General features: G+C 43.1%; 1 protein-coding gene across 2 annotated transcripts in view; it reads left to right on the plus strand.

The window, feature by feature from the left end:
* Window positions 1–16,473, plus strand: part of KLF7 (KLF transcription factor 7) — a gene marked incomplete at both ends in the record, with an annotated part of 83,576 nt that extends 67,103 nt beyond the window's left edge. Inside the window, 2 exons of one of the 2 annotated variants that reach the window (XM_080689543.1) lie at window positions 10,289–10,412; window positions 16,422–16,473. In XM_080689543.1, coding sequence (XP_080545669.1) covers window positions 10,289–10,412; window positions 16,422–16,473 — 176 coding nt within the window. The remainder of the gene's footprint in view (window positions 1–10,288; window positions 10,413–16,421) is intronic. The other variant, XM_080689544.1, reaches the window with a different exon arrangement.
* Between the last annotated feature and the right edge of the window lie 1,802 nt (window positions 16,474–18,275).

Raw genomic sequence — 18,275 nt, forward strand, 5'->3', positions numbered from 1 at the left:
CTCTTTCCATATACATCACATATGTAGCAGAAGGATAACTTTGCATCCTAATAGCAAATGATTCAGACTTATTCAAATTTTCAGTAACAAAACAGAAAAAAATCTGTGTATCCAGAAACATAAAACAGAAGTCAGCAATTAAGGTACCAATTGCTGACCACATGGGTCTCTGATCTGGTGAGACTTGTTCTGATCTTTTCTTCCCTCCCCGCCTGGACTGGTGGTTCAGTTCCCCCCATTTTCCATGATGCCCAGAAACCTGACTCTCTCACACTACCCCCAGGTCCTCAGAAGCCTCTCCAGGAGGAGGCAGGTGGACCTCCCCTCCTCAAAGATGTGTGCTCCACAGACACTCTTTTCTTTCTTCTAACCTCCACCCAAGAAGAACAAGTCTTTTGCTTATTTTTATTCACCTTGGAGTGAGTTGCCAGCTTCTGAAACCAATCGGCTCTTTAGGTGGAGGTTTGTCTTCCGTGCTGGTTTGCTTTTAGAGGACGTGTGTCTGTAGTTTAGCAAAATGTTCCTTTTAAGAGTGACTTGGTGATGCCTTTCAGATTGACCATGTTTAGAATATGTGGTTTGTAGGCCAGGCATGGTGGTGCACGCTTGTAATCTCCGTGCTTGGGAGGCTGAGACAGGATATCACGCAGGTTCGAAGCTGGCCTCAGCTACTTAGTGAGACCCTGTTTCAAAATAAAATATAAAATAGGTCTGGGAGTATAGCCCGGAGGTAGAAAGCCTCTGGGTTCCGCCCCCAGTACCACACACAAAATAAATAAATAAATAAATAGAATATGTGGTTTGTAGCTTAAATTTTAAAAAATTCTCTCTTTATTCTTAAAAAAATTTAAAGGGATTCCAACATTAATAGTTGAGTCATCGTTACAGTGAAAGTCTGTTTTGCATTATGACTACCTTTACATTTGAAAGTGAAAACCAAACATTGATTAAAAATGAGTAGAAAAGTTTATGTATTTAACAATGAGATTCCGATAATATTGACTCGTGGGAATAATACCTTGGCTTATGGAATAATACATGGAACTAGTACATGGAAGAAATATCCTACGAGTCAGTTTCAGATAATTAACTAAGTGAAGTTGTCATCCTGAAAGAGGAACAATAAATGTTTCAGTAGCTTTTTCCTTCACATTTAATATATACCTGGCTTTTAACTTTATTGTAACTACTAATCATGAGAATATATTTCCAGGTGACATTAAACTTTTATTGGATTAATCTCTTAAAAAGCTGATAATTACATTTGAGTTACAATAATAAAAAGGATAAATACAAAACAAGAAAAAAATTTTTAATTAGCTTGATAGTTGGGCGTGGTGGCACACCACCATCATAGTAACACCGTTCATTCATTTGCTTTGTAATGGACCTGTCAAGCTCACAGACTAGCTTCTACTGAACCTTCAAAACTACAAGGGAAACAGGACTGCTTACGTATGTATGTATGTATGTATGTATGTATGTATGTATGTATGTATGTATGCATTTATTGTTTTTGTTGTTGTTTTAATTCCTTCCCCAACTCTCAACCAAGTTAACTGACTGTAAGGCCACACTGCTACCTTGTAGCAAGGCCAGAACTAGAACAGTCTCTGTTTTGATGAAGGGCTTCTTTCCCCCTCCCCTACAAGAGCAGTGGTTCCTAAAGTGTGGTCTCTGGACCAACATTGTCAGCATCATCCAGGAACCTGCTAGAGATGCAGGCCTTGGGCTCACACCTAGAGAGTCAGACCTACTCAAATGGACTCTCTCGGGACGGGGTCCTGTTTTTCTTTTCTTTACAAGTCCTTCAGGGAATTCAAATGTGACTGAAACATGAGGGTCACCACAGCAGACAGAGGATTCCCATGCTCCTGAACCTCTGCGCCTGTCGTTCCTTTAACCTGCAAAGCCCCCCACCCTCTAGTTACTACCCACCAATTGATCATTGCTTCCTTCTTCATATCTCAGCTTAAACATCACTTCCTCAGATTCCTGAACCCATGCACAGAGATCTTAGAGGGTCCAAGATGAGAGCTAGGAATATGCGTTTTAACAGGTGTCTCGGGTGATCCCAATGCAGTAATAAGAAGGGGAACCCTTTTAACAGGGAAGGTTTGCTGTTGCCTTTTATGGGAGAGACAGGGCCCTCTAGACAGTTACGTTTGGAAGCCGTGATACTAAAAAAAAAAAAAAATGGAGAGGAGATGAGAGAGTCCACTGAGACTGAGGTGGAGCAATAGGGCTTGGTTACTGAGTCTTTTCCCCCACTATCTTTTTCACAGTTAAGAATTATGTAAAAATTTTGAGTGTGGGAGACTGTTCCCACTGTGGGTAGAAATCTAGAGATGGAAACGATGGATGGGAGGCCATGGCCTAGGCATGGGCAGAAGTACCAGAGGGACGAGCCCTGTAGCCGGAGTCTATGGTGGGCCCCGTACAGAGAAAATATGTGTTAAGCGAGGGCTGAGATGTAATGCAGGCCACATATGTAGTTTATGGTTTCTAGTAATGTCACTTAAACAAAGTAAAAAGAAATAGGTAAAATTAATTTTAATAATATGTCTTACTGAAACCAGTATATGAAAGATATAATCATTTCAACATAAAATAAAAATGTTACTAATGATATATATATATATGTATTTTATATTTTTGTTTATAGTAAGTCCTCAGAATTTGCTGTGTATTATATTTAGCTGCTAGTATATTTCAGTCCATGTGCTAAATGTTCACTAATGAAAGTTAAATATAATCCTATCAAGAGAACAAAGTATGTTTTCATTTTTAAATATTTGACTAAAATTAAAATTAAAAATTGAGTTATTGAGTTACCTCAATTTTTGGTTGTAAGCCATGCCTTGAGTATGTAACCTAGGCTAATTTTATGGTTGTTTCACTAATTAAAAATAAATATAGAGTAGATGTGTATGTTCCCAGGAAAGTGGCTAGTGCCTTGTGTAAATGCAATAGCACAGGTCCAAGCAACTAGTTGGCCTTTGGATGAGCAATTAATGGAAGAACAAGAAATTAAAAATGGAGCAAAAAGTAGTGAGTACACATTTTATTTTATGTAATAGCTATTATAAATGCATTTGAAACCCTGGAAAATATAGCCTTTGGCTTATTTTTCATCAATCAACTAAACAAAAATCTTAGAAAAAAAAATATTTAAGATGCAGGTGGAATCAAAGAGTAACTCAGGCAATTCTACAAAACACAGCCAGTCAATACCTGGATATTGGTATTTTTTACTTGTGGTACCTATAGCCTGAGCAGGCATGTCGTCAAGCTGTGAAGTGACGTTTACTCATTACTGTTTCTGAAGTTAAGAAAGCGTAGTGACATTTTCTCTCTGCAATGGCTTATTCCCCAGGTGGCTTAAATTCTCTAGTGCTCCTGAATGTGATGGGAAAGCAATTGACAGGTCCTTACTGATTTCCTCTGGCTGTACTTGGTAGCAATCTAAACCTACTAAAAGTATTCTCCCTCCTTTCCAGTTTGCATTTCCATTTCCTGATCTAAGAAATCTCCAAGTTGTTCATCTAAGTCCCAGAGAGACTAGGACCATAACATGCCCAGATATCTAGTAATCACACTTATAAACAAAAACAGATAAAATGAAATTTAACCCAAACCTGGGCATATCAAAGTCCTAATTTTTTTAGGACTTGGATTAGAAACTTGGAATTTTGCAGATAAGGAAATGGATGGAGAAAATTTGCATTAGTGATGGATTTTTTTTTCCCTAAGGAACTTTTGAACCTTGCCTGAAAGATGTTGTCACATATTCATATTTTCTGCTACAATCTATACCTTATATGCAACTTTATAACACGGTGCATTTGACATATCATTTACACTTTCTCAAATACAGCTTCAGGGAGAACCTTTACAAGTGACTTTCATAAAAGTATGCACTTCATTTCCCAGGGGGCTGATACTCAGGAGGAGCACGTGAGATGGAGGTTTGAGGAGGGGTTTGGGCTTCCTTTCTTAGACTTCAAGAGATGGGGAGAAAGTGGAAGAGATGTTTCTGTAGAGGAACACATTTTAGTCTGTGTTAAAGAGGGATATCAGGATTAAATAGCCAAGCAAACATTTCTGCTTAGACCAGTTCAAAACATTGACAGCAAAAGGTTGAATCAAACAGGCTGTCCTGCTCCCACCCCTCTGTGTGTGCTGGGATCTCGGTTCCAAGTCAGGGTGTGTTTTCATTCATCCAGGGTTTGGGGCAGGATGAGGTGGCACTGTTTCGTGTCGTTGGTATTGCACAGAACAAAATGGATGCCTGCCTGAAGCTGCCGGTCTAGTGGGGAAAGCTGCCGATAACACACACAAACGTTTCGGTCTAATTTCAGAGTGATCAAGTGTTGGGGATAAAGTGGCACAAGCCAATTTTTTTTTTTTAATAGAGAAGAGTGGGGACAGGACTCTCCAGGGAGGAGGCACTTAGCAGGGACCTGAATGAAGAAGGAAATGAGGGAACCAGGAGTGTTCCAGGCGGAGGGAGTAGCAGGTGCCAAGACCCTGATCAGGAGTGTGGTGGTTCAAGGCAGGCAGGGTGGTGGGCAGGACTGGGAAGGTGGCCAGGAGCTGGACCATGCAGACACTGGACTGCAGGGACCTCCGGGCATAGAGTGATAGGGATCCAGTGGAGTACTTACTTCTATTTCATCTTAACCTCTTTTGGGGTCAGAAATGTGTTTGGCAGTCTAGCAAAGCCTTCTGGTACCTTTTACAGAATAATGTCTTTAAATGCATGAAATAAAAACCAGGGAATGTCAAAGGAACCAATTATATGGATATGTAATATATTACGGTCCCCTGAACGGGATACACATGCTGTGATTTACATTTTCAAAGGATTCTCTGACCACTGCAGGGAGAAGAGACTGTCGGGGCCGGGCATGGCAGCGGGAGGCCAGCGGGAGCAGTTATTTTCACATATCCCACCAGGCACTGGCCTCAGAGGCATGCTTGTGCAATGCAGTCTTTTTGAGTGCAAGGAGAAAAATGTATAACTTCTATTTATATTTAATTTACAGCCTTTTTGAGTGCATGAAAAAAATGTATAAGTTCTATTTATATTTAATTTATAATCCTTTGAGTGCAAGAAGAAAAATGTATAAGTTCTATTTATATTTAATTTGTTCTCATTCTTTTTAATTGTCCTATTGAATGCACATTTTATAATATCTAATATACTAGAACGTTAGCACATCTGTATAACTCATGAATAAATCTACATACATCAGAGGAGTATGCACAGAAAGTATTTATGATGAGGTGCCTTGATCAGTTGAATCTGATGATCACGATGTAGGCAGAGTGACCCTGTAGAAAACTGAATAAATGCCACAGTGGTTTAGACCACACTCCATTTCAGATCCACTTTGTGGGAGAACACGAGTTCTTGCTATGATTCAACCTCACTAAATGTCAGTCATGTTTTTCAAGCACCCTTTCCTCTCCTTAAGAGCCCTCATCTGGCTGTAAATCTGTTTACACCTGATTAGACTGCTGTCACTTCTGAGATGGCATGTGCTCCCCAGAGGGACAGGCTTCCTGAGGTTATTACCAGATGGGGAGATTGGTTCTTGATATTCTCCCTAAAACTCAGGAGGTTCGGAGAGTCCTCTGCTTGTAGAGCTGTGGGCAGGGCAGGAGGATGTGCAGCCTCTCCCTCCATCTCTGCAATGTGCCCCCTTCGTTCCCCGCACACAACCCTTCTGGACTTGAGTCCTGGTGTTTTTAAGCCTCTTTTTTCTCCCCATCTCAAATAGCACTCGTGAACATTCGAGTTCACCTTGAGGTGCAGCAAGTGGAATGTGTGTTGCTCCAGGTATTGTAAATGTGTGGGTGGCATTTTCTGTTTTATACCCAGGAGAAGTATCTGGAGTGGAGGAGGAGAGAAGGGAGAGAGAAAGACAAGGTAGAAGGAGGGAGAAGAGCTGATTTAGCAGGAAACTGCTCCAGTTAGAACTGGACTGTCACCAGCTTCCCACCTCTCTGCTTCTTTGTCTCTTTTTCTCTTTCTCAAAAAGTAAGGAAACATTTTTTCTTTTACAAAGAAAGAGACCCAAGCTTTTACAGAATGAGCAAAACTCTTCAGATAGGCTATTAGGATGAAAACTAATGCTTTGTGGCAAAAGGTGTGTCGAACCCTCAGATCTATTGGTGTGCAGTTACTATCTTGGCCACACTAAAAAAATGCTGTCAGGAAGAATTTCACTGACCTCCCTCACCAGTAGAGATGAATTATGGGACTGAATACAAAATCTGAGAGTGAGGCCAAACTAAGCCCACTATTTCTGGGACCCAAATAAAAAGACTTATTTCCAATTCCGTGTATTTTTTCTCCTTCTCTGGTCTCTGGAGTCTACTTGTTTGGGGGCACTACTCCTTCATTTGACTAAACTCATTTCTTAGCCCGGTATGGTGTCGCCCACTTGTATTCTCAGCATTTGGGAGGCTGAGACAAGAGGATCACAGTTCACAGCCAGCCTCAGCTACTTAGTGAGGCCCTTTACAACTCAGTGAGACCCTGTTTCAAAATAAAGAAAAAAGCCAGGCCTGGTGGCGCATGCTTGTAATCCCCGCGCTTGGGAGGCAGAGACAGGAGGATCGCACAGGTTCGAAGCCAGCTGCTCGCACTGGCTTAGGAGACCCTGTTTCCAAATAAAAATGTAAAAATAGGTCTGGGAGTGTAGCCCGGAGGTAGAAGGGCTTTCAGGAACCCCAGTACCACCAAAATAAAGAATAAAAAATAGGACATGGGGTGTAACTCGGAGGTAGAATGCCCCTGGGTTCCAACCCCTGTACTACAAAGCAAAACAAAACAACAACAAAACTTTTCTTGACTTTTAAATTTCTTAGTAGTGAGTATTTGCAGAGATGGCACCTTGAAGGTAAACCTGTTAGACACTGGGGAAATAGCTTGATGAATCACTTTAATATAACGTGGCTAAAATATCAGGGCACAGTGGAGCCTGCCCTCTGTGTGTGATTCTGTAGAGCACCTGGCCACAAGCAGAAAACTGTTAGATGACAAGACTCTGAGCCACATCAGGCTCTCTGCAGTTTCTCTCTAGACAGTGGCCAGTGGTGACAGAGCCTCTGAAAGCACACTGAGGTAGCTTCTGCATCGGAGAGTCGATGTGTGCCAGGAACTAACTAAGCAGCGACAGTGTTTTCTGGGGAGTAACTAAAACCTTGGTGTGATTTGTCAAAATAAAACAAAATTGGTTAAAAGAATTTGGCAAAAGAAAAAATCAAATAGTTTGAAACACTCACAGATACCCACTTCAGTCTCCTTTATTTTCTTTGTCCTTTCAGTGACCTTCAGAATGTGGCTGCCTGTGATGGATGGGTCAGTTCGACTGTGGAATTGATTTGGGGGACTGGATGTCTCAGACTGTTGTTGAAGAATTTCATGGGATTTTTCTCAAATCTTGTATTTTGAAGGTGCCGGGAAGCTGTAATTTTACTTAAATTTCAAGGTGTTTGGGAGTGAGGACATTTTGAATTTCTAAAGTCTTAGACGCCTACTTCTCCTGTTTTAAATTTTCATTTACGCTGGGAGTGGTGGCACACACTTGTAATCTTAGTACTTGGGAGGCTGAGATAGGAGGCTGAGATAGTAGCTAGTCAGCTACTTAGTGAAGCACTCTGCAACTTAGTGAAACACTATTTCAAAATAAAGAATAAAAAAATAGGGCTGGGGGTGTAGCTTGGTGGTAGAATATCCCTGGATTACAGCCCCAGTACTACAAAAAAAAAAAATGTAATTAATTCTTTTTTTTTTTTTTTTTGTAGTACTGGGGATGGAACCCAGGGGCTTTCTACCTCCGGGCTATACTCCAGATTTTTATTTTATATTTTATTTGGAAACAGGGTCTCACTAAGTTGCTGAGAGCCTCACTAAGTAGCTGAGGCTGGCTTTGAACCTGTGTGATCTTCCTGCCTCAGCCTCCCAAGTTCTAGGATTACAACCGTGTGCCACCACGCCCGGCTTTATTTATTTTTGTTTGTGCCACATTTCCACTTGAAATAACAGCGCCTGGTGGGTAATTGATGGCATTAAGTACATGACGCCAGCACGTCACCCAGAGAGAACACTCGGGGGTCTCTTACCCACCTTTAGTGTCCCACTCGCTCAGAACAGACTTGAAAGAACACTCTGGTTCAAAACCATTCTCCATCAATATACTGAGAAAATATTTAAACCAGGTTCCCTGTTTCCTAATATTTAGGCTGCCCAGAGTGATTCTAGAAGCCATGAGCTCTTAAGGTTTTATTGACAGCTAGTTAGACTTTTCTCCATAGGGGGCTTGAAAATATCAGGAGAGGAGAGGGAATTGAGATTAATTGAATATCTGTTGGGTGCCAGGCTCAAGACATGTGTCTTATACATGACAACCTGTTAAACTTCCAAAGCCTGTCCCCCATTAAACAGATAAGGATACAGAGGTCTAGAGTCCAGGGTCAATAAAGTCCCAAATGTGCTGACCCCCAAGTTGATGTGATGCCTTCACACAGTACCTTCTCTTCAGCAGGTACAGTTTTGCTAAAATTTTGGCTTTAAGGATCCAGAAGGTGAACTTTTAACACTGCTCAGTGATTCATTTTTTTTTTTCTCCTGGTTTCCAAAAATGAATGGGTTTCCTCCTGGGCTTTCAGCACTCCTTCATGTCCTCTTGGTTCTTTTTAAAAGAAAGGCCCGTGTGTCTCATTCCTCTTCTCTCTGGGTCTTACAGAGCAGTGACTCACTAGGGCACCGATTTAATGAAATAAAAATTTCAAGCATGTTTGGTTTGATTCTAGGTGATACAAACAGAGAATTGTGAGTGCTTTGTAGTCACGTTTAAAGGGAAGGGAAAGATGGAAAGAAAGTAGGTCAAGTGTCGTAGCGGGGCGATGTCTTCTGAAGGGCGACATAGTGAAGACTGAGCTATTAAAAATGAAGAAATAATGTCACGTCTGTAGTGCTGTGGTACCTCTGCACCTTCACACTTTGAGTTATAAGGTTTATAATGGTTGCCAGTTATTTGAATCTCATATGTGCTGGCCAATGTTCTAATTGAGATGCCATTTGTATGTGTGTTGGTTTATCTTTTCCACACATTTGATGGTGCATTCTTTCGTTATCTCTAAGAAAACAGAGGCATGGAGAGGTCTGTTAACGTGCCCAAGGTTACCCAGCTTTGCCCAGCCTAACCGACCAGTAAGAGCAGAAGTGGAAACTGAGCCTCAGAAGGTTGGCTTCAGCAGTCTTACCTGCTGTGCTCACCTGCCCGTCGGTGGCAAGGGCCAAGTTTCGATTTCATGGGGCATTTAGGTTATTTTTCTTCTTAATTAGAACCAGCCCATAATACAGCTGGAAAGGTCTATATTTGTCATTTTTGGTGACAGGTGTGACAGATTAAAAATAAAAAGGCGTGAGGCAAAGTCATGTCCTTTCTTTTACATATTCTTTCTTCTGTATTTACTCTAGGGGAAGGTTATGTGAGCACAGGCTGGGATTTCATGTTTCTAAGCATCGTGTCTGTGACTAAAACCTTGCTCTACAAATGAATTCTTAAAATACTTTGTAATAATGTATGTTGTTCTCTAATATGAAAGTTGGAGAGTCATTAAGTTACAGGCTTCCTAACTAGCACTTTATGACAGTATTTTTCAAGATGCCAGAAATCATCAAGAGTTATTTTTTGTTTGTTTCTCTCGAATCATAGTCCTTTTCCTGAAGGTCCAGCAGTTACATTTACTCGATGGAACAGTGGTTCTAGGAGACTTGGGCTGGCTGTCTTGTCAGTCAGATACCTGGCGATGGTTTGTGGTAGCAGGGGAGGAGAGAGAGACGACAAAAAAGCCTGAAATGGCAAATTGCTGTAGGTTCTAGAGAAAAATAGAATGAGAAGCATTTGTGGTTCTGATGAAAATAGCACATTTCCTTTCTGCTTGGACTGTGGGGGGTCAGAGTGCTGTGGGGAAGAAAAAATAAATAAAAATTGATCCTTCCCAAGTCGAAGGACATGCTCTGACTCTGGGAACTGAAATGACAGCTTCAGGTTTGAGGATCTTATGAAACCACGTTTGAAGGTTAAAACAAAACAAAACAAAAGCACCAGGACATATATATATTTAAAGTAGCATACTTTAAAAAAATGTTAGGAAATCTAGCCTTTGGAGAATGATTTATGCAGCCCTTTTCTAAGACTGACCACCAGCAGCAGAAGCAGGAATGGGATGTTTGTTGCTGACCATGGTCCTTCCATTTCTTGTGCAGGTGAGAAGCCTTACAAGTGCTCCTGGGAAGGGTGTGAGTGGCGTTTTGCACGGAGCGATGAGCTCACGAGGCACTACAGGAAACACACAGGTGCAAAGCCCTTTAAATGCAACCACTGCGACAGGTAAGGGGGCATAGAAGCTGCTGGGATGTCGAGGGGAGGCGACAAAGTGGGTGTGCAAGGATGTTCCAGATGAGTGTTTTTGAATTTACCACAAGCCAGTCTCACAGATATTTGAGCCTGAGAATGCCTTTTACTTCTCCACTGGGAAAAGCAATGAGGGAGTGTGCTCTCCTGCCTGTAATTAAGAGGTAGTATGAATTCCTGGTTTCGTCATACGAGCACTTACTGAACCCTTACTTTGGGCCAAGAGCTCTGTTGGTCACTGGATATCAACATGATATGGTTTCTGCCCTCAGGGAGATGATGGGACAGATCATTTTAGTATAATAGGAAAAGTAATAGGGTAGAGGATGGTTACCTAAAGCTGCTTCTTCTCATCTTTTTATTAACATCAATACTGCTTCCCCTCACCCTTCCTAATATGAAGCAATAAAAAGCTTGCTTAATGGAAGAAAGTTAGCTTACGGGGCTTTTTTCCAAAATATTACTGGAGATGAATTTACTAACGAAAGCCCCCATTCTTTGGCTTCTTGGGAGGCCTAGACCATTCTTTCCTCCTTGAAGGTAGGCAGAAGGGTCCAAACTATGGCAACGCTTAGAGAACTCACCGTGTAATTCAATTTAAAGCCTTCAGCATTCAATAGTGGAGGAGGGATCACATAGCAACCAGTACCACCCAAGTAATAGTATCTGACAGCCCTGGCATTATCAACCAATAAACCCCAAAATGGAGACTCTGCAGGCCAAGGTGAAGGCAGGATTAGGTTTAGACATAATCAAATAATGGGCTTGCATCTGAGCGTGTTATCCTTCTAATCCTATTTCTGTGTTTAAAAGGAAGCTTAAGAAAATTAACCATTTTTTAATGCAATACTAAAGGTCTCGGTTATGATGAGAAAAATGCCTCTAATATGATAAAAGCCCCTGAAAGCCTCAGGGTTCCCCGGCTCGGGCAGCAGCTCGCAGGATGTCGGCAGTGGTCTGGCTCTCCTTGGAGGAAATATGATCGCTGGTGCATCCTGCCTCCCCCAGGCCCGGTGCCCTCACCTCCCGCCAGCTGGGCCTTCCTCTGTAGTATTTGCTTGTTCGAGGAGGAGGATGAGCAGGGCCGGGATGTCCAAGGCTCATGGTTGGCCAAATTGGCTTGGTGCTCCTTTGAGATGATTACAAAAGGGCAATTATGTTCTTCCTCCTTCCTTCCCCCACCCTTCCTGAAGAGGCTATTTTCCTCTTATCTTCATTCTTGAAGAACTAAATAAGGACCCTGTGCCTCCTGGAGCCCAGTGATAACCTCCCGCTCAGGGCTGAGGAAGCACATGCCACCAAGAAGCCATTGTGTCTCACTCCCTTGGAATTCTGCGCCACCTCCCAGGAACACAGCTCCTTTAATTTCCGCTCCCTTCCCTAGAAGCCCCCTGTGTGTCCCTGAGTCAGCAGCAGCCGTTCTTCTATAGAGTATGCCCCGGGAAAGTCTCTTCCCCTTGGGCAGCCCTTCAGTTCCCATCTCGTGTTTCCTTGGTTCCCTGGCTAATAAAGAGGCCAGGCAGATGGTGACTGCACCATCCTTTGAGGGAGGACAGTCTGTGATTCCACCTGAGAGGAAGACAAATTCTTTGTAACTTGTTATGGTATGAAAGCTGTAGGTACACACACTAGTCACTTGTCCTTGAAGGGTGTTGGGGCTGTTCCTTGGAGATTGTGAGCATTATGAGTTGCCATAATTCTTGGAAACAGACAGAGTTCTTGGGTGAAATTGACAAAATTACTGTTCCTCTCTTCCAGTCTTTCCACTTATTAAGGAATTTGCAAGTTTTCCAAAGTCAATATGCTAACATTTGATATAGCTGTTTGTGTGGTTTCTATGGTGAAATAGCCAGAACCTATTGAATATTTCAGCAAAGGAGATGTCAGTGATGGGTAATTTGGTTAGTCTTTTGCTTTATTTTCCTCATTAAAATACGTTATGATTAGCTGGGCGTTGTGCTGCACGCCTGCAATCCCAGTTCTTGGGAGGCAGAGATTTGGGAGGATTGCAGCTTCAAGGCCAGCCTCAGCAGCTTGAAATAAAATAATCAAATAGGGTATTACTTAGAGGTAAAATGTCTCTCGATTCAATCCCTTGTACCTAAAAACAAAAACAAAAACAATGTAACTAAAAAAAACAACACTCTAATTTTCAGAGCTAGATATTTTTTGGGCAGATGGGATGAATTCTGCGATGTGGTACTTGGGGAGATGCTGTATCCTCAAGGTCCCTTGGCACAGGCATTTTTTACAGTGCTGGAAATAAGGAGCGAGACCTCACTGGGTGTCTCCTGACAGGCAGAGCCTGTGTTCAATGACATCCTGCGTGCTCAGAATGGACAGTCTTGGGAAATGGTGTGGGCAATTGGAGTGGGCCCAAAGCAGACAAGGGAAGGTCTGGAGTGATTTGGAGTTGGCATTGAGACTTTTACCTTGAGGGTTCAATGGAGCCCTTGGCAGGATTGCAGACAGATACCACATTCTATGCTTGCACACTACTTTTTGCCTTTTAATATTTGAGCAATCAGACTATTTAGAACTCCCTTTTTTAAGGCACATGCTAAGTCCAGCATAGGCTATTATTTTGTCCACAGGATAGTTTAAAATGCATGAGCTGTTGTCATTTATTTACTTAGCCAATATTTAAGCTCATGAAACATCACATGAAAGAATCTGTATTTCTGGATTTGTCTGAAAAGAATCAGATCTGGCCACTGTGGGCTCACAGCCCCGCGTAGCTGTCATTGGCTGGGGCTGATGAGCTACCACGGGCCATTTGTGATGACCACGTGGCGTAGCAAGTATTTTTCCGCTGTCCTTACCACTCCCTGTTGCCTCCCAACATGGAAGCGAGCCATTTGTTGCCAAGTATTCTCCTCCTTGCTCTGCTTGTTTTCTCTTGCCAAAGAGCAGTATTACTTTGTAGCTATGCATTATCAGAAGTGGAAGGAGTTCAAGAGTGCAGTGAGCTTCCAACACTTAGTTCACTGCATGCACATACTTTATCTGCCCCTGGAGGCACTGGGTTTCCTGACCTCTGGCTGAAGATTCTGGTGTGGAGAGACATGAGTGAGGCCTCTGTGCCATTTCCTTACCAGGAGATAGAACTGCGCAGCCCACTGAGTGACACGTTGCTACAGGGATGGGTCATTTCGCAGCCTGTAGCGCATGAGACTGCTGATGGTGGTGAACAGGGCTCTGCTTCAATTAGAGGCAATATGCAGAACAGCGCTGGACCGGCTCAGCAGCTACAGTCCAGGGGACCCCTGAGGGGGGGTGCATCCAAGATCTGGGCCAGTTTATGGGGCGCTTCAATCTTGATGCCGCTGTACTGATAGATGGTGAGAAATTCCAGCCAGTATCTTGGCCCGTTGGTCCCTCAGAGGATTGCTGTCAGTACCCATGCGACTTTGATGTGCCCTTTTCATAAGCAGGAGAAATGCCTGTGGGATGTGACTAGTGCTCTGTAATGTATGGATTTCAGTCATTGAAGACCTTCTTATTTGTAACTATATAGCAGCTGCTATACAGTTATAAATACGCTCTGGGGGGTATATTACCCTTGAAAGTATTTGATTCTGCATTCTAGATGCTGAGTTTATTATCTTTTACTATTCTTATGTGGAACTCTCTAAGTTTAAATTAATAAATTAATTATAACTAAATATCTCACTAAAGTATTGAATTTAAAAAAGCAAAACAGCCAGGTGTGGTGGCTCGCACCTGTAATCCCAGTACTTGAGAGGCTGAGACAGGAAGCTTACAGGTTAGAAGCCAGCCTCAGCAATTCTGTTAACATATCAACTAGCACTGGGGACAAGAATCAGACCTTTTATTGTGGAGTTCTTGGGAAGAGGGTAACTTTCTAAAAGAAGTGCCTACAAGGAGAAATCTCCAACTTGGATCTTCTTTTCCTAGTTTACTCAGATAAAGGAAGGAGGGGGCAAAGGGAACAGGCAGCGGGCAAATACTAAGTTCCCAGCAGGCTACATAGCTTTTTCTGTGTACCAAAGCAACATTCACGGTTTCAGAGCAAATCAAATCTCCTTTGCAGTGATCTCTAAGGGATTATCCAGCTAGCTTTCTCATATCAAGTCAGGGCCTAAAATACATGGGTGTAATGGACATTGTTATTATTCAGTGTGTTACTGGATTAGATTTTTCTGCTATAATTTTCCTATTTGGTTTTGTTTCTCATTGTACCTTTGTCCTCTTTGGCTTCATTTCCTTGAAGTCCTGTCCTGTACAGGTACCTAGTTGAGGAACGGACACAAATAGAGGGTGTGGAGAGTGTTGAGGTCAGGGGACAGGGTGGATATTTTTTGGTTTGGGGGTTTGTTTGTTTTAAGATTGAACAAACACAGGGAAATCCTGCTCTGAACAGGAAGCTCTGCTAACCTGAGCAGGGCAGCTTGCTGACGTTCTAACAAGAGTTTTGGCTGCTGGGGCGTCTTGGGCTTCGGGAGAGCCTGGGAACATTCTCATAGGAAAGGAAGTGGTCATTTCAAGAGAAGGGGCCAGAGGGGGTGCACACAGCGGAGCCGAGCATGGCAGCTGTCCTGCGTGCTCACTTAACTGGGTTTCCAGCTAGAACCTTACTTTGCAGGCTGCTGGGATATGGAAACACCCACACTATTAGTTGTAAGATACAGAAACCTGACCAGACGGGTGCTCGCGTCAGAGGGTATTTATTAGCTCAGGTGACTGACAAGAACAGAATTAGACTTGTCTTTAGTGCTCAGCTGGATCCAGATTCTCAGCCGTAGTCATCAGGACTCTTTCTTAATCTTTTCATCCCCCTAGTCCTCTGTTTCTCTGATGATTTGCTTCTCAAGCAGACTCTCCCACACCATGGTAATATGGACACCAGCAGCTCTAGGTTCATGTCTTAACAATTTAGCAATCCCATTGGAAAGAGAGCTTCTTTCTTCCAATAATTTCAGCAGCTGTTAGGATCACCTCCCATTGGCCTCTATGGATCACGTGACTGTAACAAAGCAGGTCATATGGACATAACTTTACCTACAGGAGGAAGGTCAGCCCCATACCACTAAGTACACAGAAGGGGAGCTACTCAAGAGAGTATCTGGTATCTGATGTCAGAGGAAAGAAGAGGCCAGGTGACCACTGGGTTCACTCTGACGCTGAGAAAGGCACTCAGTTATGGATCTTAAGAACCAAGACCTAGTCCAAAGACTGGCTCACAGATCTATCTGAGCTGCAGGGCCAAGGCTGCCATCGCTAGCCGTGTGACCTTAACTTGGCGTGTTCACCACTCACACACAGGGCAAGGACACTCACTGCGGAGGGTCGTTGAACACATCCTGCAGCACAGAACCTGCATTTGATAGCCTACTCAGTAAATGTGTGCTTTCTACACCCTTTTTCTTGACTTGAATACAGTATCTGCATGGGCCTAAAGCAATCACAGGCAGCGATTCTGAGCTTTTCATTGAAAAATTTGGCTCAGAAATCTGAGTGTTCAAACATCAGAGTTCCACTCCTTGATGACACAGGCTAATTATTCTTTACTATATTTGCAGCATGTGAGCATGACACATGGTGTTCAAGCACTTTCAAATCCATTTCTTCTTTAATAATTACATTTAGGACCCTAATAGTTAACACACACTGAAATCTTACTGTGTATCAGGTAATACTATGAGGATTTTGCATCTGTCATCTTGACTAATCCTCACAACCAGCCTATGAGGATAGGGCTGTGGTTATCCCCATTTGAGGAGAAGTTAAGGCCCAGAGAGGGTAATTAGTTCAGAGTCACACAGCTGCCAGAAGAGCTGGGCTTTGAACTCAAGCAGTCTGAGCCCTGAGCCAACCCCTCCCCCAACACACAGCCTTCTTTCTCAACATGTGTGTGCCCTGCTTCTCTCTGAAGTAAGGTTGATCATTTTTTTAAGGGGTGTTGGGCATAAAATTCCTTCCTTGGATGTCACTAATACTCTCATTGTTGTTTATATGTTCTAGGTGTTTTTCCAGGTCTGACCACCTTGCCCTCCACATGAAGAGACATATCTAAAAGCCCTAAAGGCCAGAGTTGCCATGGTGTCGGCCGATGTTGGAAGGAAATGCCGCGAGGCAGGGAGCTGGACTTCCGGCAGGGACCCACTGCCTCGCAGAAGAAAGTTCTCACTTATAAACCTCTGTACACACACACACACACACACACACACACACACACACACACACACCTTCTCCCACACAGACCCACACACATCCGCACTGTCATGCACTCAACTATATTTAAAATATATACGTCTATTCCTTATGCCTTGCTCTAGTCAGATGGTAGAAGGCGAAGAAGACGACGAGGAAGAAAGAGGAGGAGGAGAAAGAGGAAACCAGGTGAACTCAGCAAGGCAGAGTGGCTGCTTACTTCATCCTCATTGGAATTATTTCCCGCTGTGGCCAATGGAAATCAAAGCCAATGGATGTGACGTCTCTGCGGGTGGACGGCAGGACGAGGGGCTCATTTAACCTGCTTCTCTCGGTGCAGCTTGATAGGAGAAAACAACGTCTTAAAGTTGCATATGTGTAGCACTAATGTTTCTTTTAAATAGTTGGGGGAAAATGACCTAGAAAACCAAATTGCAGTTTGGTAGCCAAAATTAACTCTTGGTTTACTTGTCCTTTGTGTGTGAAAAGTCCCACTATTCCGTGCGTCAGACTTCCTCACAGAACTGTCGATTGCTTTCGGTCCTTCCTAGTACCATTGAGATCTTTCGAGTCGATACCGACGGCCTTAGAGGCGGCAGATTCTGGAATAACTCCTTACGCCTTTCTGGTCTGCATTTCTCTACTTCACTCTCCAGGGAGGAGTTTTCTTTTCTTACTTTTTGACTCTTGCACACCATATGCACTAGGGATTCTGGAAACTTCTAGCATGACTGCAAAGTGGCCAAGAGAATAAAGTCTTTGATGATAAATCACAGTATATCCCTTGAGCCTCACCTTTTTGCCAGTGCTAGATTTTTTCTTTTTTAAATCTCTCTGTTTTTTGCTAACGAAAACTTGAAAAGCTTATTTGGAAGCTTAAATGTTTTATCTTTTCTCCATGGACTAAACCTCTCCAGGACTCTCTCTCTTTCTCTCTCGGCACTGGATGTCCAGCTTTCGGCAGCCAATCAGATGGGACATCATAGTTCTTCATCCGCCTTGGGGCAGGATGACCTCAGCTCGTAGTGCTCGGCCACTGTGCTGTGTGTCTTTGCCACCCTAGAACCAGTCACAGCATAGATGTCACTAGTCTCAAAGGGCAGCTGTGTACTTAATCTAACTCTGGGTTTTGACCTGACAAAAAGCCAAAAATATCCCTCTGTCCAGGAGTGAGGGAGACTGAGGATGCCTCCCACGTCTAGTGGCTTCACAAACCTCATCCTATCTTCCTCTCATATCCACTGAGCTCATACTACCCACTTGTTAAATATGCACCATGCAAACGCCACTGCGGGATGAAGGGTTGGCCTTTAAGGAAAGGGTGGCAAAGTTTCTCTCTCGCAGTGTGCTCTAGGGTTTATTTTGGCTAGGCGCACCATGGCTTGTGACCTAAAGCACCCGGCCGGGATCAACGGAGGCCTCACATTTACTCTGCAAGCTGACTCCAAGGGGGTTAACATTCCTCACCCGTCACCCCACACACACATCTGATATTGGTCTCTATCTACCCACATTCTTAGCTAGCTGGCACTGGCCTCAACTCCAAAGACTGCCTTTAGGACCATTAAATGGCCTATGCAAGTAAGTGGGGTGGTTATTAGGACAGCTTGTATATTTTGTATATTCTGGGACCATCCCTTCAAGACACGTCTCAAAAAACAAACA

This window comes from Muscardinus avellanarius, assembly GCF_963383645.1.
Source record: "Muscardinus avellanarius genome assembly, chromosome: 2".
NCBI lineage: Eukaryota > Metazoa > Chordata > Mammalia > Rodentia > Gliridae > Muscardinus > Muscardinus avellanarius.